The sequence below is a fragment of the Plecotus auritus genome (genome assembly GCF_963455305.1).
Source record: "Plecotus auritus genome assembly, chromosome: 8".
NCBI classification, from domain to species: domain Eukaryota; kingdom Metazoa; phylum Chordata; class Mammalia; order Chiroptera; family Vespertilionidae; genus Plecotus; species Plecotus auritus.
The window spans coordinates 164,674,555-164,702,401 of record NC_137782.1 but is presented as its reverse complement, the minus strand read 5'-3'; the positions used below and the strand labels follow the sequence as shown (position 1 = coordinate 164,702,401).

General features: G+C 53.1%; 1 protein-coding gene across 4 annotated transcripts in view; it reads right to left on the bottom strand.

Moving 5' to 3' along the window:
* DNMT3A (DNA methyltransferase 3 alpha) overlaps window positions 1-27,847 on the bottom strand; it is a 99,561-nt gene that overhangs the window by 11,733 nt on the left and 59,981 nt on the right. For all 4 annotated transcript variants that reach the window (XM_080684458.1, XM_080684460.1, XM_080684459.1 and 1 more), the window contains exons 7-17: window positions 6,191-6,406; window positions 5,768-5,926; window positions 5,287-5,394; window positions 4,885-5,041; window positions 4,423-4,572; window positions 4,273-4,317; window positions 3,490-3,569; window positions 2,930-3,042; window positions 2,617-2,800; window positions 2,284-2,368; window positions 175-320 (exon numbers count right to left, since the gene is read on the bottom strand). In XM_080684458.1, coding sequence (XP_080540584.1) covers window positions 175-320; window positions 2,284-2,368; window positions 2,617-2,800; window positions 2,930-3,042; window positions 3,490-3,569; window positions 4,273-4,317; window positions 4,423-4,572; window positions 4,885-5,041; window positions 5,287-5,394; window positions 5,768-5,926; window positions 6,191-6,406 — 1,443 coding nt within the window. The remainder of the gene's footprint in view (window positions 1-174; window positions 321-2,283; window positions 2,369-2,616; window positions 2,801-2,929; window positions 3,043-3,489; window positions 3,570-4,272; window positions 4,318-4,422; window positions 4,573-4,884; window positions 5,042-5,286; window positions 5,395-5,767; window positions 5,927-6,190; window positions 6,407-27,847) is intronic.

The following is a 27,847-nucleotide window of genomic DNA, read 5'->3' as shown; positions in this document are numbered from 1 at the left end:
TCTGCCCGTCAGCCTCAAGACAAGGAGGAGGACGGAAGAGGGACAGGAAGCGAGGCTGGGGAAAACGTGGAAAGGAAAATAAATGCACAAAACGAAAGGGGGTTGGTGCGGCCCCAGGAGCTAAGTGTGAGATGCGGAGAAGGCGGGACGGGACGGGACCCAGCACTGACATACATGCTTCTGCGTGACGCTGCGGACGTCCCCGACGTACATGATCTTCCCCTGGTGCCGCACCATGCCCACCGTGATGGAGTCCTCGCACACCTCCGAGGCGATGTAGCGGTCCACCTGAATGCCCAGGTCCTTCAGCACCAGGAGCCCTGTGTCAGCCGGAGAAGAGCAGCAGGTCTGTGCCGGGAGCCCTCGGGCCAGCCGGACACACGGGTCAGCGATGGCCTGAGCCCTACCCTGCCAGGAAGCTGCCTTAAGTCCCCCGAACCAACTGAACATCAACGACAAAGGCATCGAGGCTGCTTCATGTCTAGCTCGATCTACTTCAAAGGTGGTCAAGGCCAGGACAGACCAAACAGACAGGAGGCGGCTTCAGGATCCAGGGAGAACAGCAGCTGACCTCCTCTTTGGCGGCCTCCTCTTTGCTGTTTCTCTATCTTTCACACACTGGTCCTTCCTTACCGCTCCTTTCCCCCAAACGGCACATCCTGCTGCAACTCTCCCCATCCTTCAACACCAAATGTAAACGCTACCTGCTCTGAAAATGTTTCATCAACGCCCTCCCCGAACCCCCTCCCCTCCTCTGTAAGCCCCCAGCACTCGGCGTCCCTCTCCACCTCGTTAGAGCAGTGAGTATTCCTAATTCAGCTTTTCTCTTGGGCTACAAATGTCTTTGAAGACACAGTAAGAGTATGAGGTCTCTTGCCAAAACCGGTTTGGCTCAGTGGATAGAGCGTCAGCTTGCGGACTGAAAGGTCCCAGGTTCGATTCCGGTCAAGGGCATGTAACTTGGTTGCGGGCACATCCCCAGTAGGAGGTGTGCAAGAGGCAGCTGATCGATGTTTCTCTCTCATCGATGTTTCTGACTATCTATCCCTCTTCCTTCCTCTCTGTAAAAAAATCAATAAAATATATTTAAAAAAAAAAAAAAAGAGTATGAGGTCTCATCCAAGCGTTTCCTCCTGAACTCACTACGGGCACTTCCTTACCACGACCCTCACCGGTGCTCGCTGAATTAAGGCAAGGAAACCATGAGAACAGACCCCGCAGCTTCAGGAGAAAGAGGCTACTCCGCTGCCCTTTCTTTCCCAGGAGCCCAGCAGACCCCCACGCCGAGGCGCTTAGACAGCCTCTTGAGGTGCCACAGGGTCTGAGGAGGCCTCGAGGTTCTAGCCTGCGAGACCACAGCTGCACGCGACCCTCTCTGGGTTCACAGAACATCGGCACCGAGATGAGAACATCCGACAAACATCTGGCCTGGGTGCCATCCCTACGCTGGCCCTCTGGCCAAGGTCCCGGGGCTGAGACTGTCCATCTCCTCGGGTCACAGGCAGGCAAGTTCTGAGGAGAGTGGCTCCTTTCTGAAGAACGGAGGAGCCCAGCCCGGGAGCAGGCCCGAGGGGGGAGCGTCAGTGCCACCTTCCACGAGGGCTGTCTGGCAAGGTCAAGAACCACGTGAAGAAAACAGTACCCACACAGTGACCCAGCATTCCCTAAAAGAGACCGGCTGAAGTATATAACGAGTGTGTACAGGGAGGCCTGTCACAGCACCGCTGTCACCAACCCAGCAGAGGATTAAATTAATTAAGGTGCTTTCGCGCAATGGCACCCTATGCGGCTCTGACAAATAAAGAACGTAGTTCTATACTGACTGACATGAGAAAGTCATCGGAACATCGTAAATGAAAAGGCAAGTGCACTTTACCGTCCCTTTGTTTTAGCTATGTATGATTATATAAACGCACACACAGAAACCTAAAACGACATTCACCAAAACACTCATCACAGGCTTAGGGGCCATTTAAATATTCTCTGCTCTTGCTCATAGAGTTTGTGTTTTTACTGCGACTTAAAATGAAAACACAACTCAAGTGCCATGTTTTTGTTTTGGTCGCCGTCTGTCCTTTGAGGCGCTGTGAAAACCCGTCAATAATCTCTCAGTTTGCCAGTTATTTTACTCCCCATTGAACAGTGTCCCTTCGGGGTGATGCTTTAGCAGCGGTGATGCTCACTACTGTTCTGTTTTGTCCGAGCTGAATACACGCATTCCCAAACAGGGCTGCCTGTCCCAGGAGGCGGGTGCCGCCCGCTCGGGACCCGTGCTGCTCTCACCTGTAGCAATTCCGTCAAACAGAGACAGCACCCGGATGGGCTTCCTCTTCTCGGCTGGGACAGGTGGGTAAACCTTCGGAGGGTCCTAGGCAGTGAGCACACAGGCCAGGTGAGCGCCCGGGCGTGTCCCCCAGCTCCGCACGCCCTCCCAGCCCACTGTGAGCGTGATCGACCGGCTTTCTGACCCCACAGCCAGCGCGTGGCTCGGGCACCCGTTTATCGCCCGGCCCCACGACCAACTGAAGCACCACGGCTTCAGCGGGGTCTGCCCTCCGGCTCCGGCAGGTAGGAGTGGGTGCAAAGGGTTCCGGAGCAGGCCCAGCCAGCACTCACAAATTCCTGGTCGTGGTTGTTGGCGAAGAACATCTGCAGCCGCGAGGGCCAGTCGTCCCGCCTCCGCAGCAGCCCGTAGGTGCCCTTGTGCCCACACATGTAGCAGTTCCAGGGGTCTTCTTTAATGGCTGCCTGGGCGGCGCCGGGCCCCACCAAGAGATCCACGCACTCCACGCAAAAGCACCTGAGGAAGCCGGTGTAGCAGTGGGACGCCCGGCCCCAGGCCAGTCCTGGATGGAGCATGGCTGGGCAGGTGGACAGTGGGAGCCCCGGTACCCACCAAGGAGGGCGGGCCACGGTGGGGGCCCCTCACCTGCAGCAGTTGTTGTTCCCGCACATGAGCACCTCGCGCCCCCCACAGCAGATGGTGCAGTAGGATTGGTAGCCGTCGTCATCGTACTGGTACGCGCACTCCAGGAAGCAGTTCTAGAGAGCAGGTGGCAGTCAGACCCTCCGCAAGCCCGGGAACCCCGACTCAGCCCTGGAGACATGACCCTGCCACCCATCCAACCAGGGTCTGGCCTAAACCACCGATCAGGGAAGGGGCCAGCAGGTCTCCCGACCCCAGCAGTGGACAGTAGCAAGGAGGCCTGGGCGAAGGCTGGGGAGGGAGTGGCACCCTTTGCCCCTAGCTCTTCCCTGGGCCCTGAGGGCGCAGCAGCCCACCCGCCAGTCAGCGTGTCCTCCCCCCTTCACTAGTGACTGTGCCGATGAGTCCACATCTGGGGACTAGGATGGGTTTTACAGGGGAAAACTTTCAGGAGGAAAAGGAATGGCAAGTCAAACACTTGAAGCCAAAGGTCTGTTTTATCAGAACTTGCCGGGGGTCACAGTCGGGCCATAGGTCAGGAGGTGGCATCCTTAACAACCTACCTTGCAGTTTTGGCACATTCCTCCGATGAAGAGAGGGTGTTCCAGGGTGACGTTGAGGCTCCCACAAGAGATGCAGATGTCTGGGAAGCAGAGAAAGCAGCGTGAGCGGCACTGCGGCCCCCTCTTGCCTTGGACCAAAGCCAGCTCCAGAAAAGCTCCAAAAAGGGGGCGTGCTGGAGCTGCCTCAGGCAACAGGGAGGCACTGTGGCCCCAATTTCAGAAGCCCTGTCCTCTCTCAGAGCATCGATGCCACCATCCAGGAGTGGCATCTGACAGAGACAGGAACCCACCAAGGAGAACAGGGTCCTGGGTCTGGAGGTGGTCCTTGGCAGTCCTTAAGTCCTGGGCCCCTGCCCCCATCCTCCCCAGGCCTGAGGGCCCTGAGCTTGACACACCATCACTAGGCAAGGGAGACAGACTTGGGACGCTAATGACCACTGGATGAGAGAAGGCGATGAGAGATGTAAGGTCAAAGGGTCAGGTTCAGACAAATTCAATCAAATACAAGAGGGGCTACCCTCTGGGACCCACTGGAGGGTCACCAATCCTAATACCAGCCGACAACACTGACAGGTCAGTCAGATTATGGCACCAGAAGACAGATGTGTGTGTGATGCAGGCTGGAGGTGGTGACACATGCAGGCTGACCCTGTGACTGAGTACTGATGTTCCACGTCATTCAAACCTTTCTCAGGAGCCACGCCTCTGCCCCAGGCAGCCCCCTGGGAGCCAGCCCACCTGCCCGTCCCAGGGAGTCAGGGTCCAGCGCTCCATTGGACTCACCCTCGATGTTCCGGCACTTCTGCCGCACCTCGTACACCAGCCGCTCTGCGGAGGGAGGGAAGCCCAGCATCAGAGGCGGCGGGAGGGCCTCCCCCACTCCTCTGAATGCCAGCCTCGCCACGCCACTCTCTCCAGAGCCAGGCTAACTACCTCTTGTGCGTTCGTCAATGATCTCCTTGACCTTGGGCTTCTCAGTTGTGCTCTTCCGGGGCTTTTTGGCTGGTGGGGGCGGTGCATAGGCAGCTGCCTCGGGCTCAACCCACATGTCTGTGTAAACTTCTTTGTAGGGGTTCTTCTCCTCTGGATGGCAAAAGCAGGGAATAAGGTCACGGTGCCCAACTGACAAGGAATCCCAGCTCCCTCTCCTCCCCCATTCCACCCACAATGGGGTGCAGCCTGGTCCCCGACGTGTTCCTTGCTCTCAACTCTCTGGTGCCAGCAGGCCAATGGGGAGCAAGTTATTCTGAGTCCCAGAGCAGTACTGCCCTACCTGACCCCAGGGGAGGGAGACCATGGCCCATCGATGGAGGCCTTGGCAGCCCTCCCTAAGCATGGCTTTCCCAGGCCTGGCTGGCAGGGGTCCAGGAGGCTAGGCTGGGCCCCTGCGTTTACCTTCTGGTGGCTCCAGGCCCTTGGGGCCAGAGGGCTGGAACCCTCCAAGGGCCCATTCGATCATCTGCTTATTCTGCACCTCCACGGCCTTGGCAGTGTCGCTCTCATCGCTGTCATGGCACGCTGGGAACAGCTTCCCGGCTCGGCTGCTGGCCACCTGGGGGGCAACATGCATGGGGGGTTGGAGGGACAGGCTGGAGGGCAGACTCCCAGTAGCGAAGGTGGGAGAAGGTGCAAGGAAGGGGAGGACTGGAGGAGAACGCCTGAAGAGTGTAGAAAGGAAGTGAGTGGGATGGGGGAAAAGGAGTCCACAGGCCTGGCAGGCGGCCCTCTGCCCAGGCCTAGCACCTGCATTTCGGCTTCTGGGCCAACTAGCGGTCCGAATCCCCGAAGGGCGCTCACCTGCAGCACTTCATAGATGGCTTTGCGGTACATGGGCTGCTTGTTGTAGGTGGCCTGGTGGAAAGCGCTGCAGAAGGAGCTCAGCGGCATCAGCTTTTCAACACACACCTGGGGGGACAACCACGGTCCTCATTTTCCTCCCACACCCATCAAGCCCCACCGCGTGCCTAGCAACAGGCAAGGAGGCATCAGGACTCGGCCCCTGTCCTTGAAAGGACCAGATGCCTCAATAAATAACTGAAGGCAAGTGGGAGGGATTCTGGGAAAGGGTTCCCAGAAGGCAGAGACTCGGCAGGCATCCTAGCTGTGAGGCACCAGTGCAACCTAATGACCTCCTGGGCTTCCATTACCACACACACGAGTGGGGGCAAGCAGAGCCCACTTCTACCACCCAACTCCAGACCATGACCCAGACAAAACCGTAGGCCTTGGGACCAAGACCCCATCCTCCCCCAGACTACTGCCAAACCCCATAACTCACCACTGAGAACTTGCCGTCTCCAAACCACATGACCCAGCGGGTGCCTTCAGCTGCTCGACTCCGGCCCGTCATCCACCAAGACACAATGCGGCCTGGCCACCAGGAGAAGCCCCGCAGTTTCCCCCACACCAGCTCCCCAATGCCAAAGCCCCGGCCGTCCTGGATCCCCAAGGAGCAGAAGTCATTATACAGCAGTCACAAGGCCCTGCCACCCTCATCCCCCGACGGCAACCCCAGCCCTGGGCATCTGAGGGTCAGGACAGCCAGGAGGGAGCTCCATCTGAATGGACCAAAACAGAGCCAAACTGGGGAGACGAAGAGGCCTGGGATCAGGTGGACAGAGGAGAGCAGGGTGGGAGGAACTGGCAGTGGAAGGACCCAGGACAAAGCTGGACGAGGCAGCTGAAGAAGCAAGCCGCTCACCTCGTACTCTGGTTCGTCATCGGCTGCTTTGGTGGCGTTCTTGTCCCCCGTGTCAGCCCCCACAGGCTCAGGGGTTGTGGCCACAGTGGGGGACGCAGGGTCAGTGGGCTGCTGCACTGCAGGAGGGCTGGCCTCCTCCACCTTCTGAGACTCGCCGGACCCCTGGTTTTCTTCCACGGCGTTCATTACTGCAATCACCTTGGCTTTCTTCTCAGCCTGGGGAAACAAGGAACAGAAGTTACCTTGACCTCTCCAGGCATCAGCAAGGCCACCTCATACTTAGGGTGCTCCTCTCAACCTCTTTCTGGTCTGGAGACAGTGATGGGAGGTCAAGGGCTGGAGAGAATTCTTCCCTCATCAACTCAACTGGCCTGCCATGGAAAACAGAGAGATCCGAAGTTGAGAGGCAAACTCCAATCATCTGGCTCAATTCCAGCCTTCTCCCCTGCCTCTTAGGAAATCTTTCTTCCTGGGCTGATCTTTCCCAGTTTATCACCATTATCATTCACCCACCCTCTGACATGGAAAGGTTAATTCTATTCAGATACGAAACGTGCACCTTCATTTAGGCTCCATCCTCTCCTATCGTATTTCTCAGTCAAGAACTGGACTTCGCATCCTTTTCTCCACAATTTCCCTGGGCAGCCAGGAAAATCTGTGTGGCTCCTAGACCATGATTCTAGTTCTCTTGTCAGGTCTACTACGAGGAAAATCACTGCTGTTTCCTTCCCCACCTGCTTGAGCACCATGAAAAGCCCCACACGAGCTTGCCTGCTTCCATGCTGGAGTTCTTAGGGTTAAATCCACTGTACATTCTGTTACCAGATTCACCCCTCCCTTCTCTGTGTACCTTTCAGATCCATATATAAATACACTTATTCTTTCAACAATTATTTACTGAGCACAGACACCTCTCTGCCATCCCACTGACAAACTCACCCAAACCCAATCACTGTCCTGGTTGGACAGCCTCCATCCTTTCGTCATTTCAAACTTTATCTTTCAGACTCTGCCCCATTCCTTCTCACAACCTGCTCCAGGATTCCCATCACTCTACAGAGGACCATGAAATCCTTGATACATGCTCTGCGGGCTGGCCAACCTCATCTCACCCCAGCTACTGAATCTAGAACACGTGGCCCTCAAACTCAAGGCTCCGCACCCATTTCCACCACACCAGATTCCGAGAAAGAAAACCCCATCCATATGCCTTTCATATGAAGCTTTTCCCCAGAGCTTATGAAAGAGAAAAAAGCATCAGAAAGCAACATGGAGTACCAGAGCTCTAAGCTGGAAGTCAGAGCATCCACATCGCTTTCTCAGCCTTGCAACTCATCAGCAGCTGACTTGGGAGCAGCTCCTTCTCTTCTGAGTTGCTCCAAACTAAAAAGGCACTAAATGGAAGGGTTTCTGTTAACCTTTTCTGACTATCAACAATTCCAGGGATGCGCCAAAGCCTGTTAATGAACCCCCAGATCCCAGGGTTCCAGGTTAAGAACCTTGGTCTTAAACGCAATGGTCTACTCTCATCAATTCATTTCATTCAATCTTCAAGTCTTTGTTTCTGGGCCAATCGGCTTCCTGTAACGATTCCTAAAACACTAATGATAGAAGTCCTAGTTCTTTCTCTGACTCAACAAATTCTAAAACGGGATAATTTATTCTTTGCCCCCAGCCCACAAACAGCTGGGAGAATGAGGTGGAAGAATGCGGAGTAATTGCTTATACCACCCTAGTCCCGTTCTCACCTGGCACCTGGTGGAACTTTGTCCTCTTTCCTACTATCAATTATCCACCACCACCTCCCCCACAAGGTGTGACTAGGTAGGCACTCAACCCTAGGCAGGAGGAGGATTCTCCTCTAGAATCGTCAGCTGGGGCAGCCTACCCCAGTGCTAGACCCCTTCAGATAAGCAACAGGACTATAGCTGTTCCTGCTCCCTTCCCTCTTCCTCCTCCAACTTCAGTCACGTTGACTGATCTAGACCAGGGTGCTACCCTGGATGACCCAAAGACCCCGTTCACAGGGGTGACAAGGCCCCTCAACCAGAACAAGGTGTGTAGGTTGCAGAGGGCAGGAGGGAGAGAGAGGCCTTCTGAGGGAAGGAGCTGAAGTCACTTCCACAGCAAGCAGCAACGGGTGGGCGGGTGCTGGGCTCCCCAGATCTGAGTAGAGTCGTGCCTGACACCACCCTTCGTCCTCCCCCACAGCCCCTTTGTCTCTCTTCTCCATCCCTCCACAGCCAGTTCCTGAACATTCTTCTTCCCCCACAACTTCCCCCAGCTTGTCAGATGCTGCTACTGACGCTATGAAGCGCCCCCAACCCACTAGGTGCAGGAGAACGCGCACCCAAAACAGTGTTTGGCAGGCAGAGGAGGAGGAAGGGGGCCTCCGTCGTGACACCGCCAGCAGGGGTAGGGGAAGGAAGAAGGGGTGTGTTAGCAGCAGGAGGCAAGAGAAAAGGGGAAGAAGGGGCCGACACGGTGGCTGGGTGGGGGAGGGGCCTCATTAGAGGAGTCTGCCCAAGGTAGTGAGGGAATGCCTGTTTTCCCACGTTCACTCCAACCCATCTCCCTGGGGCAAACAATAGGAGAAAGAAGGGTTAACTCAACCTTGGCATTTGGGCTAAAGGCTCCTACCCTCAGATCAGAAGACCCCACTCCAGGTGGCCTAGAGATTGGGCATGACCAGAGAGATCCTACACACCCCCCCACCACCAATGTGGCTCAAGGAAGCCACTTTGCCTGGAGTTTTGTCCAGCCTGGAAAGCCACTGGTAACTCCACTCTAGTGGAGCAGGGCCTCCTGGTCCAGATCTATCTCCTCCGGCAGCTGTCCCACTTCCACCCCCCTCCAGGCTGCTTCCTGTTCCAAAGGTCAGAGGTCTGGGCGCCCATGCGGACACCCTGCTGGTGCAGCAGATCCTGTGCTGTCCCAGGAGCCTCACAGGCCTGAGTCAGGCTGGTCCCCAAGGCACCCGCTGATGTCCCACACCCGTGGCAAGGTTGCACTGCTCCCTCCATCCCAGCACCACTTCTTCCTGGCAGCCTGCCCGGTGGCTCCCAGGGACACGCAGGAGAGGCAACTATCCCTCTCAAGAGGCTGCAAGGTTGGCAAGGCCTGAGGACAGCATGGTCCACCAGCCGGGAGCACAGGTCAGCAAGGAAATGCCAACAGCCCATCTGCCAGCTAGCTCGGCAAAACCGTGGCTTCCGGAGTCCCAACCCCACCTAGGCTCCCAGCGCCCCAGCGAGGGCCTGCTCCCCAGCCTCACAGACCACTGCCCCCCGCTCACTGCATGGCTGCTCTTCCCGGCCCCTGAGCCGCCAGGTCCCACCTGGGCGCAGCGAGGAGTGGGGTTGGGACTCCGGAGGAGGGAGTGGGTGGGACAGCAGTAACTTAGCATCTCAGAACTCAGGCCAGGCAGGGGAGCCAGCTCGCGCGGGCCAAGGAAGCACACTTGACTCTTCCCAGCCCAGACTGCAGCGGCCCAGAGATCCTCCCACCGGCCGGGCCGCCCTCCCGCCCCCAGCCTCCGTCCAGGAACCTACCCATAAGGCCAGGTGCAGCCCCTCTGCGGTCCGGCTCAGGTGTGATCCCCGGCCCGGGAGCTCTGTAAGTAGCTGCCCGCCTGGGGGGAGGGGAAGGGGGCGATGGGGCTGGGGGCGGAGGGGGCCAGAGGGAGGGGGAGGGGGTAGGTGGGGGGGAGGGCTTGAACATTTTCTTTGTCTAGAACTCCAGGTCACGTGGGCCTCGCTGGAGTGCTTGGTTGGCTGTGAGAGGGCCGGGGGAGGGGGCCGGCTCTCCGACGCTGGCAGTGGGCCAGCCCCTCTTCTCCCGGCCGAGGGGCGCGGGGGCCTGGGGGCGCGGCTGGGCCTCCGCGGGTTCCCAGGGCCTGCCCAGCCGGGCTGGAGGCGGTGCCCGCCCCTTCCTCCCGCCGGCCCTCCCCGCCCCCCTTCCCCCAACTCCGCAGGAGCTCCGCTCGTGGCTGTGGGGGGGCGAGGCGGGGAGCCCTCGGGCAGCGCTGCAAGGGAAGGAGGGCAGCCGGGGGGGTAAGGTGGGAGCGCAGGCGAAAGGAGAGATGAGGTTCCGGACAGTCTGAGAACCAGGAGAAAGTTGTTAAAAGTGAGTCTCAGAAGCACAGCAAAAAAAGAAAGAAAGGGGAAAAAAAAGCTTATAGATGAGCCAAGAAGCCCAATAAGTTGCAGGGAAACTCCAAGCGCACAGAGATGGACGGAAGGCGCCCGCGCTGAACTGAGAGCATCCTGAACGTGACGGGATGCGGGTGGGGGCACCCTTCACACTGTAGGTGGATGGAGAGGGGTGCCTTAAACAGCTGACTGAGCAGTGCAGGCTTTGAAAACCTCTTCCTGGCCAAGTCACCGGGTCCCCTAGGTCACTTTGGGTCTGCCTTGAATTTCTCCCTTTCTTGTTTGCAAGGTTGGGGGTGGGGGCTAGTTCAAAAGTAGAATAGTTCCCCCCCCCTTAAGGGGGGCGCGGAACTTTGTCCAAGAGGACACCCCTCCAGCCCCCCACCCCCATAGGTGCCTGAAACCTTGGATAGTACCCAACCCTATATATACTGGTTTTTTCCTATACGCACATACCTATGATGAAGTTATAAATTAGGCACAGTAAGGGATTAACAACTAGTAAAATAGAGTAATTATAGCAATAGACTTGTGAATGTGGTCTCTGGAAAGATCACTGGCCCAGCCGGCATGGCTCAGTGGTTGAGCCTCAACCTATGAAGGAGGTCATGGTTCGATTCCCTGTCAGGACACATGCCCAGGCTGCGTGCTGGGTCCCCAGTGTGGGACATGCAGGAGGCAGTTGATCAATGATTCACTCTCATTACTGATGTTTCTCTCTCTCTTTCTCTCTCTCTCTCTCTCCCCCCCCCTCTGTTATCAATAAAAACCTAATTTTTAAAAGAAATATCACTGTATTCACCCTTTTTCTTGTGATGTATGAGATGATAAAATGCCTCCATAATGAAATGAAGCGAGGTGAATGACCAGGCATCATGACATAGTGTTAGGCGACTACTGACCTTCTGACCATAAATATGTCAGAAGGGGGATCATCTGCTTTGGGTAATCCTGGATCATGGAGCTATGACAATGTGGATGGTTGGGGAAATTTATTATTTTTGGACTGTGGTTGACCTTGGGTAACTGAAACATAGAAAACCAAATCCCAGATGAGGGGAGAACTACTGTACAGCAATTCCTCCCTTCTCACACATCTTCAGCTCAAGACTACATTCCTCTTCTTCGGGAGCCTCTAGCTGGAGCCTCACGGTACAGCCTAAGCCATTTCAAGCTCCCCCTTCTCAGCAGAGGCCCCAGGAGGACAGACACGCAAGGTATTGACAGATTCAACTAGACTTGGAGAGACAGGAGAAAGCTATTGAAAAGCAAACATCTGTAAAGATGACTATCATAGGGTACCAAACTCAATGGGCCAGGATGGCTTAGAAGCCAACAGAAACTGGGTAGTATGGATGGTAAGTGAGGTAAGAGAGGTCAGTGCAGAGCACAGATGGGATCTGGAGGAGGAACCAGATTTGGAATGAGTTAGGAGAGGTGGAGAATAAGAGATGTTAGTCAGGAGAGGGAAACTTGTCCACCATCTACCTCCAACCCAACTAAAGCTAAAAGGTGCAGAGAAAGATGCCAATAGCTAGATCCCACAGCAGTGAAGAATCACTGCAGCTTTTCTGACAAGAGGAGATGAATGGGTAGTTTGGGAAGATTAGCCTGGTTTCCGTTGGCAAGACAAATCCGAAAGAGCAGAGGAGATGAAGGTGAATGCTCCCAGTGGGAAGGCTGTCTGGCCAGTGGCACTTGTCAGAAGATCTGGACTTGGGATATGGTACCATCACCAGGACCTCAAACAAGCCACTTAACCCCAAGAAGTCTGTTTTCTTATTTGCAAACTAGTAGCCCTGCGCACGAATCCGTGCACCAGTAGCTGTCTATGGGGACTGGCTGTTCCATGCCCGCTGTCCAGAGGCTCTCTGTGGCCCAGAGGCCCACCCGTGCCCCAGCCGGCCAGAGGCCCATCCACGGCCAGGCGCGGAATGCTTGCCTTGTCACCGCGGCGACAAAGCAAACATTCCTCTAGGCCGCTCATGCTGCCTGCTCTCAGCAGCTGCCCCCTCCCCGGGACTGGGGACTCTGGTGGGGCTGAGAGGACTGGGTGCTGCCATCTTGTGGCTATGGGCACCACCATATTTGTGATGGAGTGATGGTTAATTTGCATATTACCCTTTTATTAGATAGGATTATGAGTGATGACACCTGCCCTCCCAGGTCCTGGAATACCAGCATCTCTTAAGGATCACCTAATGCCCTGGATGCCTGGCTTCTAGCCACAGTCAGCTGGGACGTACCAGCTAGAACTGGTGCTAGGATGATGAAGTCAAGAGATTTGCTGTGAAGGACAGCCCACCATCTCCTGGGGCTCAGCACCATTCGGAGCAAGCCCTGAACAGGGAGGAGGACTCCAAATCAGAGTGCCTTCTCCAAATAATTCTTGGGGAGTACAGACTTCCCTCTCCCAACCCCACTGAGACCCAGAATCCATCCAGCAAGGAGGAGCCATTGCAAAACACAGACCCTTCTCTGTTCCAATGCATCTTTCAACCCAGTCAAAGTATCTACGTAGTACACTTTTCCAGGAGAGTCCCCAAGCAGAGATGAGCAGCCCTGAATTTAAGCCTCTTGCCTGCTCCCATCCTTTATGGGATGTAATATGACTTGGTTAGCTGCTTCTCTCACTGCTGACTCCTCAGCATCCAGGCCCTGTCAACAGGCCGCTTTAGACCTCACCCTAGGCCTCCTCTCAAAATGCAGTCTGTATTCTGGCTTGGCTGGCTCTTTTATAACACTGCCTCACCTATGGCATCTCCTTTCCCATGATTACATGGCTAAACGCCGTAGCTTCTACACTGTTGGTATTGGGACTGCTTCATCCAGGACTTAAGTGCCAGAACAGACCACAGTCAGCAGTTTCACTTTCTCTTGGCTGACTTAAAAAGTAGCCTCCCTCCAGCTGCCAAACTTCCTCCTTCTCATTCTTTAAAATTAAGCTCACATCTTACGTCTTCTACACAGCTCCCATCTTTAGCAAAAGGAAGCCCAAATTCAAAAGTGTCCCCTCGCAACCTAGGGTACCGTCCCTCTCCTGTAGCTATCGGGCAGAAAAGGTTACCCTTTTCTATTCTATCAGAGATGTGTGCCTCTGTGCTCAACAGGCAGAGACAGACCCCAAAGCAGGAAAGATGCCAAGATCTAGGGCAAGAGGAACTTTAGTAAAAGGTCAGGAAAAACCCAGGGCAGCCTTCAAGGATCCTTAGGTCACATTTGTCCCCAACCTTCCAGTGTAAGCCTCCCAGGCTGACTCCGGGGATAGAGCTTTGGATTGAGATAAAGATAGTCAACCTAAAAAAAGCAGGGCCATGTAAAACAGCCAAGTTCTTGAAAATGTCATAAAAAGTATGCTGGAAGGAGGAACTCCTGGAGGAAAAGAAGATCTGGTGGATGTCAAGGGCCTAAAAGAAGTGCTGGAGAGGAAGTATCCAGTATGGTCCAAAAGAGAGGGTGACCTGAAAGAGAGGGCACATTTCCTGTTCGGCAGGCAGGGAGCAGTGACTCAACAGGCCTGCTGAAAATGTCTCTTAAGGACACCTGACTCTTAGCCCTGATCCTGTATGCATCAAGCAAACTTCTAATTTTAATTACATTTTCCAGTGACTCTGATAACAGTAAGTTGCCAGAAACAGCAGGACAAAAACAAACGAACAAACCAACAATACAGCAGCACAAGTACGGGGATCTGTGCGGCAAGGACACGTCCTGTAGATTTAACTTTCTGGTGTACGTAACCCTTCCGCATCTCTGAAGAGCATGATCATGACAAGTGCCGTTAATGTGACTTTCCAGCTCACAGAACTGAGGTGATACACAGCCATGATCCCCCACCAAAGGGCAGTCATTTCCCTCGGTTCAGGTGGGAATGCCAGGACTGCCTGACTGGTTTTATTTTATTTTTTTTTTTTAATTGATTTTTTACAGAGAGGAAGGGAGAGGGATAGAGAGTTAGAAACATCGATGAGAGAGAAACATCGATCAGCTGCCTCCTGCACACCCCCTACTGGGGACGTGCCCGCAACCAAGGTACATGCCCTTGACCGGAATCGAACCTGGGACCTTTCAGTCCGCAGGCTGACGCTCTATCCACTGAGCCAAACCGGTTTTGGCTGCCTGACTGGTTTTAACTCCCAAGTTCAGCGTTCAGTTCACGCTCTGTCATAAACTCCAGGGTTCACAGGATGTGGGCAGGTTATCTTACTTCCATCAAACTGGGCATTTACCAACTGGCTCCCTTTACTCAAAATCAGAGAAGCCACAATCCCTACGAAGCCATCTGCAAAGCCACACATTGGGAAGACGCTGTATATTTTCTGCCCCACAAATATTCATACTGACCTCAAGGCCAGGGAGACCTTATCCAGACAAAAGACCATGAGATAAATATGGATGTCTATTCTGATCCTGTCCTCCCACCTACAGCTGGACAGCCTCAAAGCTACACACTAGATCTCTGACTCCCTCCTGATTACGTCAACAGTCTGTACGGCACTCAAGGCCCCCACAATCCACAGCACTTACGTCATGTGTCACACTCCCCACACTCTGTCTTGCCTACTTGCTATTCCCCAAATATGTGGGGGTTTTGTGCCTTGGCTTGCCCCTCCCCTTCAACTCCCATCAGCCCAAATCCTACCTATCCTTCTGGCCCACTTCACCATTACCTCCACCATGAATAGTTCTCTAGACCTGAACTGTCCAGTGAGGTAAAAATACTTCAGTTCCTCATCTGTACCAGCCACATTCCAAGTATCCGGAGCCACGTGGGGACGGGGCTCCTGTAGGGACGGCACAGGTTTTAGAGCATTTCTATCATTGCAGCAAGTTCCTCTGGACAGTGCTGCTCTGGCCCTCACCCTCATCTTCCCCCGCCGAAAATGATCCAGTCCCCCCTCCTCCTCTGTGCTCCCACAGCACTTTGTAATGCCCTCTTTGCACCTGCCAGTCTTTGCCTGTGCTAAGGTGATTGTGTACTCATCTTTCTCCTCCACTAGATTAAAACTTCCTAGAGGGCAGGGACTGGGTCTTACTCAGCTTCCTGAGGAAGCGGTGTGGACCAGCACTCCGTGCACACTTAGGGCAGCGGTTGCCACTGGTGGTCCGCGGACGAGGTCCAAAAGGTCGGCGACCGCCACAGGAGAGGACGGAATCAGTGGATGCTGACTGAAACCAACCTTGTCTCATCCAGAATCCACCGTCCAAGTTCCTGCCGGGGGACAGGTACTTTCCATAGCAAAATTCTAAAGGGGCTAAGAGGTCCAGGTCTAGGGCTCCCCAAAGAGGAGGGAACCTTTGTGTTCCTACTCCCCTGCAGTCCACATGGAGGTTGCAAGCAAATGACCAGGACTGAGCTGCTCCTGGTGAAGCTAAAAATAGCCACGGAGCCAACAAGGAGTTAGCAGGACTTGTTGCTAAGGAGACCAGTGGCAGAGAGAACCACCAAGCAGGGAGAAAGTATCAGACCTGCACCCAGAGAACAGAGGCCATGGCGGGGAGGGGGCACTCGAAGTTGACAGGGGTCCAAGGCTCCCACCTGGAGATGGCCTGACTTCTGGCAGCTCCTGACTAATGCTCTAAGTGGGGCAAATGTTTCCTCTGTCCCTCAGTAACCCATCTCTATGGAAACCACCATGACTGGGGTGAAGTACCAGCCCCTGGAAGGAAGGCCTCTGCCTAGAGCTGGTTGTTATGGCAACATCCCCCCTTTCTATCACTCTCTCTCTGCTGGCTTCTCCTGTGGGGGAAAGGTGGGGGCCTGGTCTGGGCTTAGCCGGCATGACCACGGAACACCTGCTTTCTGACAAGAGTAACCTGCAAGGGGCCCTTCAGAAGCTCCTGGGAACCCAGAGAGGCCAGTCCGTCCTCAGCACAGGGCAGAGCTTCCTTTTCTTCCCACGAGGCTCCACAGATCCTCTTGCCAGAAGAATCCCAAACTCACTCAGGTTTAAATGTATCAGGATCACCCAAGGAGGTTTGCAAAAATACAGATTCCTGGACTCTCCAAGGTGATCAGCAGGCATGGGTAGGGCCTAGGGATCTATTAAAACCTCCCTAGGTAATCCTGACACTGGCCAGGTGTGGAAACCACCAATGGCCTGGCTGTCTCTGTCATAATGAGGAAACGGAGGCCTAGAGGGATTGAGCCCACCCAAAGGGGCAGAGCCATTAATTGAAGAGGAAGTGGTCTGGGGAGGGGAGGTGTAGGCAGGAGATGCAGAAGGAAGCTCCCTCTGTGCACAAGCCCAAGGTGAGGCCCCATCTCCTGGGCCTTTCCCTCCTGCTTCCCCTTCAAGCCAGAACATGCTGTTGCCTTGATGCTGGATTGTGATTTAAAACCGGGCTTTCTGACAAGCTGTCCCCGACGGCAGAAGGTGGAAGGTAGAGAGAGGGGCTGGGCAGCCTGGTTCCCAGAGTGTATAGAATGGTGGCAGCCCAGGCAGATGATTTGGGCTGAAAGAGAAATCCATCTCTTTCGGAGGGAAAGCAAAAGGGTCACCATGGCAACCTGCAGTGTGCTCGCCTGGCTGGGCTCCTTGCCATCACCCAGGAGAGGTGCAGCATTTAGGCAAACACCACGGGGCGGGGGGCCCCACCCACTTTGCCAGTGGAGTTTTAGAACCCAGAGAGGCCATGCTCTACCTTGCAGCGCACCTCCGAGCCAGCCTGGAACACCTCAACTCCAGGACCCGGGAGCACCAGGCAGCGCGAGCACCTGAAACAGCCAGGCTGGGGGAGGACACTGAGGAGGTGGAGGACAGGGTGGGGGAGACGGGCCTCCACCCTTCTGTTACTCACAGCCTCGCTGTGCGCCCAAGACCCATCCCACATGGAACCAGCCCTCATTCAAGACAGCATGCAACTAGGTAGTAAAGTATGTGGTTGAGATGCTTTCTCCACGTGTGGAAGGCGAGTTTGGGAGGCCTGGATCAGCAAAGGCAGTGAGACCCAAGGGAGGGAGCCGGTAAACAAGGGATGGTGCAACCTCCCAGGTCTCTCAGACAGGAATGGCCAGATCTCGGCATATCTGCAATTGCATCTGCTTCCCGGAGGATAAGAACACAGGCCTGTTCCATACAGGGGAGGCTTCTCCGCAAACCCCACTCTGCCCGCAGTCACTTTCACCCCCAGCCGGGAGCTGCTGGGGGTGCACCGGTCCACCTGTGAGTGAGGAGGTGCAGGCTGGGCAGGGAGTGGGGTAGGGGAGAGGGTGGGGGTGCTGCAGGTCCCCAGACCTCACTTGCTTCTGACCAGGAAAATCAACAGAAGCAGTGGCTGTGAGGTCCCAGGCTGCTCAGGGTATGGCAGCTGATGACAAAACCTTCAATAAGTGCCTAGCCTCTTTGGATCAGCTAATGGGACCACTAATATCTGCTGAGTATTACAGATAAGATCAAAGGAAGTCAGTGAGAGGTGGAAAGAACCTTATGACAAGTTTGCTTGAGGACACGTCTCTAGGAGAGAAGTGATAATTTCATACCTTCAGGGGGAGGGGAGATGCCGGTCAAAAGGAACCCTGTAAAAACCCCAATGGCCCCCAGGCTGCTCTCCCCTCCCCCTCCCCTCCTCCACCCTGTCGCCTGGCTCCTAGGGTCAAAGGGAGGGGCTCAGGGACCATCATTCAGATGCAGGCCTGCAGACACTCTCAAGTTTCAGGGTCCAAAGAGAAGACTCAGGAGGCGCTCAGCCCACGAGCATTGTGGTAAACTAGGCTGCAAACAGCAGGAACGCCTACCATCTCCATCCCAAAGGAAACATTTGAATTCCTGTACCAAGACGTTTCCGGCCTTCTGCCCCACCCATGTTTGGACTGGTCCCCCAGGTCTGCCTGCTTTCCTCGACTCAGCACTGAACCTTAGATCCCATCTGGAGAAACACCTAGGCCAGGGCCCTTCTCTAAGTTCCAGACCTGAGGACAGGCCGTGGCAGTTACAAACCTCCCGGAGGATTCCAGGGTGCAGCGAGAGCCCGGCTGTGGGTGACAGGGTGGTAGCTGATACAGTAACTGCACCTTTGGGGGACTCTTCTGTGCCAGATGTGGCGTACTTCAAATCATCCAAAGCTTAAGTGTTCTCAAACTTTCACAAGAATCGTCTGCATGGGGCAGAGCTACCTTTCCTGGCTACAAAACCAGATTTCTCAGGACCCACCCACAGATGCTGCCCCACTGGTTCAGACTGGGGCCTGGGAGTGTGCCTTTTAGCGCACTGCCCAGTGCGATGGAGCAGGACACAAACCCACCCTGTAAGAAACACTGAATTCTGAGAGGGTCTTCGGTATGCGTAATACATGTCAACTCAATTTCAGTTTTGTTGATTTTTTTTTTTTTTTGTCCCACAAAGTTGCCTTTCAAACAGCGTCTAGATTCAAATATAGAAGCGACTGAACTGCTTTATTCCTGTTTTTACTTAATCCATCTGAGTTGGAAGTGAAAAATACGTATACTGCCCACCATTCACTGACTAAAGATGAATGGGGCAAGAGTCCTATGTGCATCTGTGAAGGATATGAAAGAATGGCAAGTGGGAAAAGGGGTGAAACTCACGTGCACACACACTCAGTTGGCGGGATGGGGGGGTATAAACTGAGAGGTGAGGGAGGAGGATGGCCACATAGACTTGGGGGAGGGGGTTAGAAAGGGCTCCACCAATAGGTGAAAAGGGGAGCTTTCGTTCAGGAACTCCTTTTGGAGTCTCTCCTGGTTGCCAGCTGCTCCCAGACACCCCAAGTCTCTGTCCTCCTGTCCTGCTCCTCCCAGTGTGGGCTGCTCTCCTGGCTTCAGCAGTTCCCTGCCTGCACTCAAGCCTGCACTTGCCCTCCACGTCGATGACTCCTTTTGAGCTGCCTGCTCACCCTCTCCCCATGGACAGCCGACCTGCTGGCTTCTCAAAAGCAGCTTGTCCAAAACCCAGCTCCAAAGCCCACCCCCTTCTAAGAGAACATCTTCATGATGTTGAGGTAGACAGAGAATTCTTAGAGATACACACACACACAAAGCAGTAAAAGGGGGGGGGGAGGGTAAATGGGATTTTATTAAAATTAAAACCTTTGGCTCATCAAAATACATCCTTAAGAGAATGAAAAGTCCATGTCACCTTCCTGTCCCAAACCTGCTTTTCCTCCACGATTCTGTAGGTTCAGGTAATGATACCCTCCCCCACTCCACAAATACCAGGCAGGTTTCTCCCTTTCCTTCAACCAGAGACAAGTTCTACCCCTTCTATCAAGCCTCATTCCCATTACCTGGACCCTCAGAGCCAAATGCAAAGCCCTCCTAACTGATTCTACTTTTGCACTTCCCCACTCTGGGCCCCTTACAGCGCTGCCAGCGTTATCTTCCTATTATACACACTCAGAGCTCTCACCTTCCAGCTCCCCACTGCACAATGAAACCTAACTTTCTCCCTGTGACAAGGCGGCCTTTGACAATCTGACCATCTTCCTTTGTAGTTTTAGCTCTTCTTGTACTTCCTCCCCAACTCCCACACCCTAATTACCAGATCTCTTGCTGTTCCTAAACAACCCAGAAGTTTCATACCTCCTTCTATTTGTCCTCAGTGGTTCCTTTCCCTGAAATGCCTTCCTTATTTATCCCTATTGGAATTCCCAAAGGACACCTCCTCCAGGAAGCTTTCCAGGAGTTCCCCATAAGTTCTCTGGCCCTCGACAGTGTGGCTCGTGGTGAACACTCCCACCTCCTCCACTAGGCCATGTGTGCCTCTAGCACAGCGTCCAGCGTCTCCTCCAGCTCCTGCACCGTGCTGTGTGTATTTAGTAAGTACTGAATTCAAGTCTGCTAAATCCTTCATCTCGTGTATTGGCTCCTTACAGAGTCAGAGTCCAGCCTCTCACTCAGTGCATGAACACCCCAGGGACCTCCTTGACAAGTTTTGAAACCTCCTTGGTCAGGTTTTGAAAGCAGAGAAAGCATTACCACTGTATCTTTTCCGTTGTCTGCCTCCTAGAAAGCGCTATGAGAATGCTTCTAAAAGTTGAACTAGCCCTAGGCGATTTGGCTCAGTGGATAGAGTGTAGGCCTGTGGACTGAAGGGTCCCGGGTTCGATTCTGGCCAAGGGCACCTGCCTGGGTTGCAGGCTCGGTCCCCAGTGGGAGGCATGCCATTCAATGATTCTCTCTCATCATTGATGTTTCTCTCTCTCTCTCCTTCTCCCTTCCTCTCTGAAATCAATTTTATATATATATATATATATATATATATATATATATATATATATATATATATGTGTGTGTGTATATATATACACACACACACACACACACACACACACACACAGATATATATATATATATATATATATATATATATATATATATATATATATATAAAAGTTGAACTAAATATGCAAGAAATCTTAAGGTGCTCTAGGCTCCAAACTCCTAGACAATTTCTTGGACCACCTAACCTTAGGGTCCCCCTCAATGCCCTTCCCCACAGTCCCTGTCAGGCATGATGTCCCTTCTTTGGCAAGCTTCCCCAAGGTCCTGGGCAGGGCTAGTCAGTAGCTCCATGGCCCCATTCCTCCTAGTTCTATAAGAGCCCTTTCTGGGTTTCAGCAGCATAATTTATTCACCTATCTGCCTGTCTCTCCCAGAAAAGGGTGGCATCCCAGGGTGGGGTTCTGACTTCCCTTTAAATTTGTGTCTAGAAAATGCTGGAACACCGTAGAGACCCAGACACTTCCCGTGTTACCTTAAAGCACGAGCACACAGTGTTTGCTCAGTTAGGGCTCAAAAAACACTTTGAAATAATGAACGAATGATGGGGATTAATGAAAAGAAAACTGGCAGTAAGGAGCAGATCTAGGCAGATCTTCCGTGACCAAAGCCAGAGGCAGGGCTGCGGATTCTGCGGCTAAGGAAATGCCATGGGACGCTGTGCATGTCGGAGGATGCGTGTGCTTTGCATCACCTTTTTAGTGATGAATTCGAGCCCTTCCCTCATGCCTAGACCTAGAGACTAAAGGTGAGCATCGTGTTCACCTTTCTGATCCAGGCATGAAATGACAGGAAATGGGGACAGCAGTGAAGAGGAAAGGAGTGCTAGACTCTAGCAGCAAATGTGAATCTTATGAACTCCCCCCCACCCCCCCGCCACAAAGAATCCTTATGAGGATGCTTTATGTATGTGCCTCTAGAAGAGGCATTTACGAGAGGTCTGAGATTGGACTCAAATATTTAATTAAGAATTTATGGACAAGGTAGTAAAGGAGACAAGGGGAGCCACAGGCCAGGATTCCAGTCCTCTTCCCCCAATTTATGAAATTCTAGAATCTCTGGGGTCTTCTAGCCTATTTCCGTCACATTACTAATGAGAAAACTAAAGTGCAGAGGGACTCGCTCGAATTGATCAGGGGCAGAAGCTGAGACCAGCACCCAGGCCTCCTGAATGTCATTCGGATACTCGTCATCCAATCTCACAACGTCAAACATACACTCTGATGAGAAATCAGCAATTCAACCTCCAGGGCTCAGGACCAAACAAGTGGGGCAGGGGGACTGTCCCGAGAGCTTTTAAGGACCCAAACCTGGCACAGATGGAGCAGCAGGAACACCTGCAGCTAAAGAGGAGGCAGCTGGCGGGAGGGGGGGCCAGCTCCACCCTCTCTTCCAACCTCCTACTTCAGCTGCTGCAGAAGCCAAGGCTGCAAACCGGGAAGACTTGGTTCTAGTCGAGTGATTTGGGTGCAAAACAGAAGCAGCATGAGACCTGGAGTCCAGTTCTGCCCATGCGACCTCTCCACAAGGATCTCCGTGTGGCTCTTACCTACTTGCCTCGGGGAATCTCAGTTTCCTGATAGTAAGGGAGGGACAAATACAGTTCTTATAGTCATTCTGGATCATCTGTCAAACGACAAAATTATACAATTTAATGATGCGTTTGACGGCAAGGGAGAACAATCCACGAATGGGGGGAGTACAGGGCCTCACAAGCAGTGGAACGTTCTTCCCGAGGGATTTTGGGGGCGTTAGAAGAGGTAATGGGGAACCGGGGCAGGATTGGCTGGGAAGTCGGGATTTCCTTATAAGGCCAGCAGGTCTTAGAGTAAGGTGAGCTGGCTAAAGCTGAGTTGGAGGGTTGTGATTGGTGTACGTTAGGCTTCCTTGTCAGGTGTCCCCCATAAGCGATTGTGACGTGGGCCGGGCCACTGGGGCAGCCTCCATTTCGTGGGTCCCAAAATATGAATTAACTTGATCCCAGTTGAGGATTATGGTGAAGGCAGTGCTCTTGGCACAGGGCCCGGCATGCGCTAGGTGCTCAGTGACGGCCTTCCCCTTTGGCCCAGTTCAGGCTTTGCTGTGGCCAGCTGCCGGATCCTCCTGGGTGAGTTACTACCACCCTCCCCGCCACTTGTTTACTCACCACCAAAAAATGGGGGTTGTTCTAAGAGCTTTTCTCTTAGATGAAGTGATCACTCCAGTGTGCAAACAGCCCATCCACTTAAAGAGACAATGGGGCGCCTCTCTGATGACAATTTCCCAGGCGATCAGAAGGGCCAGCAGCCCTGCAGGCACTGCTGATTACAGGCTGTCACTGGAGCACCTCTGACACGCGTGCAGCCTTTTGGGGAAGTGCACTGTACTGTCATGCCGGCTCCAAATGGCACCATCTCTTTGAAGGCTGATGCTGTTTTTGAGGCCGCCCTGTACTAGTTCAGGTTTTCACTAGTTTATATGGGACGAGTGAGTGAAGAAGGTCCGCCAGTCAGAAAACCCTAAAGCTGCTACTTTACATATTTTGCTAATAATCTGGTTTTAGTCCTTAATGGTTTACTTTGTGCTGCCATGTCTCGTGTCTCCTATACTAAAGCCCAGGATATCACACTTAATTCATCTATCCCCAAAGCCCCCAGCACAATGCCCCCTACTCAGCCGGCGGGTGGTGACGGCTTATTAAATGGAATATGGCGCAGCAGGAGACGACCCGCTGGACATTCCCAGGCTGTTCTTCCCAGGGCAGACAGGAAGCACAGTCTGTTGAGACTGCAGGGCTATAAAGCAAGAGGAAGCAACATTTGCTCAGCTCACAGAAGCAACAGCGCAAATGGCCAATAAACATATGAAAAGATGTCTAGCCTCACTTATTATCTGGGAAATGCCAATTAAAATCATAACAAGATGCCATTTCCCACCCATTAGATTAGCAAAATATTGATGTTGGCAAAGGTGGGAGTCTTCTCAGACCCGGTTTATAGGAGCATAAATTGGTGCTGCCCTTTTGGGAGGGCAATTTGGCAGATTTTAAAAAATGCAAAATGCACGTTCCCTTGGACCCAGCATTTCCCTTTCTAGAGAAACACAGATGCACAGAGGCACGACCAGGGATGTTTACGGTTGCAATGGTTACGCAGTAAAATACTGTCAACACAAATGCCCAGGAAGAGAATGGTTAAATAAAATCACGGTGATCCATATGGTGGAATAGAACAGTAATTACGGGGCTAGATTGCCCAGACTTATTGTAAGTGAAAAACCAAGCTGTAAAATAAAACTACGGTGTGGTTCCACTTTAAAAAAAAGGGGGGGGGGACACAACAACTGTGAAGCAAAATTACATATTTACACACACACGGATGGATAGAAAAAATCATGTCATACGTACACCAAACTGAGAGCATCAGGTACCAGTGATGGAGGAATTAAAACGGGAGGGGAGGGGTTTTCACAGTAAGAATGTATCTGTGTAAAACTTAGAAAATTTAAAATTATTTAAAAAAAAGTATCCAGCTGCTATGATATGCTAGTCCTGTGCTAGGAGCTTTAAATGTTATGTATTACACCTCATGAACCCATACAACTCTGAGATTACTTATTCAGTCGGCACATCTTTACCTAGTCCCTCTGGACGCCAGCCCCGGGGGCAGAGGTGTGCAGGGTGCCCGCACAGAACAAGCTCGGGCTAGGGAGAGGCAGGAAACCAACAGTGAGTGCTGCTCCCCTGGAGGTGAGACGTGCCTGGGAGAGCAGAGGACAGCCAAACCTAGCCACAGCGGTGAAGTGATGCCTCAGGTCCCACAGCTGGGAAGAGACTGAGTCCGCATTGGAACTCGCCTCCAAAGGCACTCTTGCCTTCAGGAATGTGAAGGATTGCTCCCTGCTGGGCGGGAGGGAAGGGGAGGTTGGGTCTGAATGTTGGGGGAGGGGAGGGGAGAAGAGACGATATTTGGATCACGTATTATTTGTTATCGTCACTACTTAATTTGTATTAAGCATCTAATATGTGTAAGGATGCATGAGTTCCTCCCTTCAGGTTGGGAGATAGGAAAGAGACCAGTTCCTAGATCCGCAGGACATGGGATCTTGCCTTGAAATAATTTAGAATCAATCGTGTTAGGGTGCAGACATCACTGAGAGAGCCGTACCATCACCGGGCTATAGCTGAGTCCTAAAACCCTGAGTGGATAAATGGAGTCCACAGCCCCTCCCTCTGGCTGGATGGCTGGTCCAGCTGCTCGGCTAGGCCTCTGCCCGCAGTGCTGAGGACCAATGAAGTAGTACGTGTGAGAAGTCCTTCCTAAACCCTAAGCACTCCCGTGGGTCCTTTTGTTCTGATAATTAGCAGGAAGGGGATCCTAGGACTTGCCTTCCTTCGGGAGGAGCTATTGCCTCACCTCTGCCCTCCCTGCTGCTGGGGTCTGGCCACTTCTCCCAGGCCAGGGAAGGCTCTCCCGGCTCAAGCACAGCAAAGGTCCAGTGGGGACAGCAGGAGTGCAGGGTGAAGAGTGGAGGCACCACCTTACCTGTGGGACCTGCCCACACAGGTCCCCTGGCCCCAGGCTATTCTCCAGTACACCTGCCAGCACCTCTGGAAACCCAAGGGCTGAGCTCCCTGAGAAGGTGTCCCACATTCACCAACCTCCCAACTGCTTAGCAACCAATAAGTATTCCTTGAGCCTATTCTCTCTGCCCAGTACCAGGTTGGGTACAATGGGATAAGACATGATGAACACATAAAAAATAGTGCAAAGCTACTGTATGAAACTGAGCGCTACATCCAACAGTGTTATCAGTGAGGGCTACAGGGCTGCAGAGAAGGGAAGAGGTTACTGTAGACTAGAGAAGTCCTGGAGAGCTTCCTGGAGAAGGCAGCAGCTCTTCAACTCAACCCTGAAGAATGGATAGGAAAGCACAGCATGAAGAAAGGCAAGGAGGAGGGAAGGAGCACGGCAAACATAAAGGGGAGGCTGGTCTTTCACATTAGAGAACGGTGGTGAAGTGGGGTGGGGTGGTTGTGGAGAGCACAGTGAGGGCTGAAGCCTAGAGAAACACCCAGAGGATTTCTGACGTGGAAAGGGAGACAATAGGAAGCCACTGTGTATTCTATAGCAGGGCCTGGTCACGATTAAAGCAGTTTGATCCTTAAAAGAATTAGGAAAGAGGTGCAAAGAATAAGAGCTGGGACAGACAGAAGACAGACAATAGCTTCCCTGCCCCAACAAGAATTCCCACTGCAGCCTCAGGGAAGGAAGAAATGCCCCGTTTTCCTCATCTACTTATTTTAAATTTCATTCATTTTGTGATATTCCATGTCTTCTTAAAAAAAAATATTTTTGGGGGGGAGCAGGAGAGTCTGGGGAGGTAGGTAATCTTAGGTGGGCAGAAAAGTAAAGAGTAGCCCTCACTTAATAATTGTGGACTGACTGACAAGGGTGGTCACTGGGAAAGGAAACGGAGCAGAGGAAGAAGGCCCCAAAGGAAAGGGGCCGGGGCAGGCGAGTGTGGTGGGAGCCCCACAGTAGGGCACACAAGCCCCAGCCGCCTTCCTGCTGCTCTCAGCCCCATTCCCTGTGTCCCTCCACCACAACCTTCCCTTCTTGTGCCTCAGAACCTGCCCGCCGTACACCTCCTCCTGCAATGCCCTCCCTCCCCTCCCCTAAGTCCCAGCGCATCCCTTAAAAGCCAAAAGCCACCTCTTGCTGATGTATGATGACCCCAGGCAGAGTAAGTCTAAGTCCCTTGGGGCGTTGCTCTACTGCGGTACCCCGAACCCTCATCCTATCCTGGGACGACTAAGAGTCCTCTAGGCATCCAAGCAGCCCTGGTATCTTGCACAGCACTCAGATGTGGGGGGCTCTGGGAATCAGCTCAAAAACTGTGCTCTGCAGGGGCTTTAAAGAGCAGGTGTCTCATTCCAAGATGAGGAAATGCTGGCTGGACCTTCAAGTGACACTGCCTGGGAAACAGCAGGAGGGGAGATGCTTTTTGGGGGAGTAGGGCAAGTCAAAGGATCTATGAGAGCACAGGAGCGGTAAGGGGCTCAAGACAGGCAGAGGTAGGGGGGCAGAGATCTGGGGGTGCCACAGCTGAGGGACAGAGGAGGATGCTGAGGAGATGCAGCTGAGGAACTGGGGAAGAACCTCAGGGACAAGGGCAGGAAGGCCTCTGGAGGCAGTTTCAGAAGAAAGGGTCAAATGCCAGAGAGCCACTAGAGACTGGGGAGGGAGGAAGGATTCACCCTTGGTAAGTAAGCCACTTAGAAAACGGGACTGATGGGGACAGTGACTACTCTTTGGTCTGAGGGGAACGAGGGAATCTTGAAAGCTACCTGTGTTTCCCCAACATCCTTGTTACCTGCAGCTAGTCCTCCCCCAGCCCCCTGGCAGAGCCCCAGAGGGGTAAGTGTGGTCTTCCGGCCCCGCCCCACGTGGCAGTAGGAAGCTTGAATTCTAATCCCACCCCATCCCATTCCCTGTGTGCTGCGTGAGCTTGTGGCCAGCGTGCAACTCGGCACCCTGGACTCCTGGCCTGAAAATGAGGGGGATCATCAGTTCCGACGCTTGTATGAGAAGTCATGCAGCTGTTTACAGACATCTCTGGTTATATCCTATGAATAGAACAGTTTTACTAGCAGAAATGTAGTTTGTAGATCTCTATATCTCAAGTTGCACATATCTAAAATATTTTAAATTAAATCAACTTTTGGAGGTTTTTTTTTCTGTTAATACTCAATGGTTACCTCTACTGGCTGGGTTTAAGGTTTGCTAGAAAAGCTTCTGATGACTGTTGAAGCTGGATGATACAGGCTCATGGGGGTTCATTATACTACTCTCTCCACTTCTGCGGGGGTCAGAAAAGGTTCATGATAAACAAGTCTTCAAATTTTAGTAGAAAAAATAAACAAAAAATTTTAGTAGAAAACTTAAAATTGAGAAAATGTGTCTATTATCTTTCCAGCAAATTGAGAAAAGATCTTCTTTATTGCAATGGAGGGCCTTCAAGGGAGCACAGTTTGAGGACTGTAGAATTTCTAGAAGCTTTCTTAGGTCTAAAAGTTATTAGGTCCTAGCTTCCAGCCCCCAGGCTAAGGAAGGGCAGAAAAAGCACCGTGCATACATAACAAGGGGTTAAAAAAGCAAAGCCCCGCCCATGGTCCCAGGGGGCCAGGAGTGGGGCAGTTGAGCAGACGGGTAGAATAGCCCAGTCCCCGATTTCCATCCCAAAGATCACCCTTCATGCTCAGGGGCAAGTCCCTCTCTCCTCCCA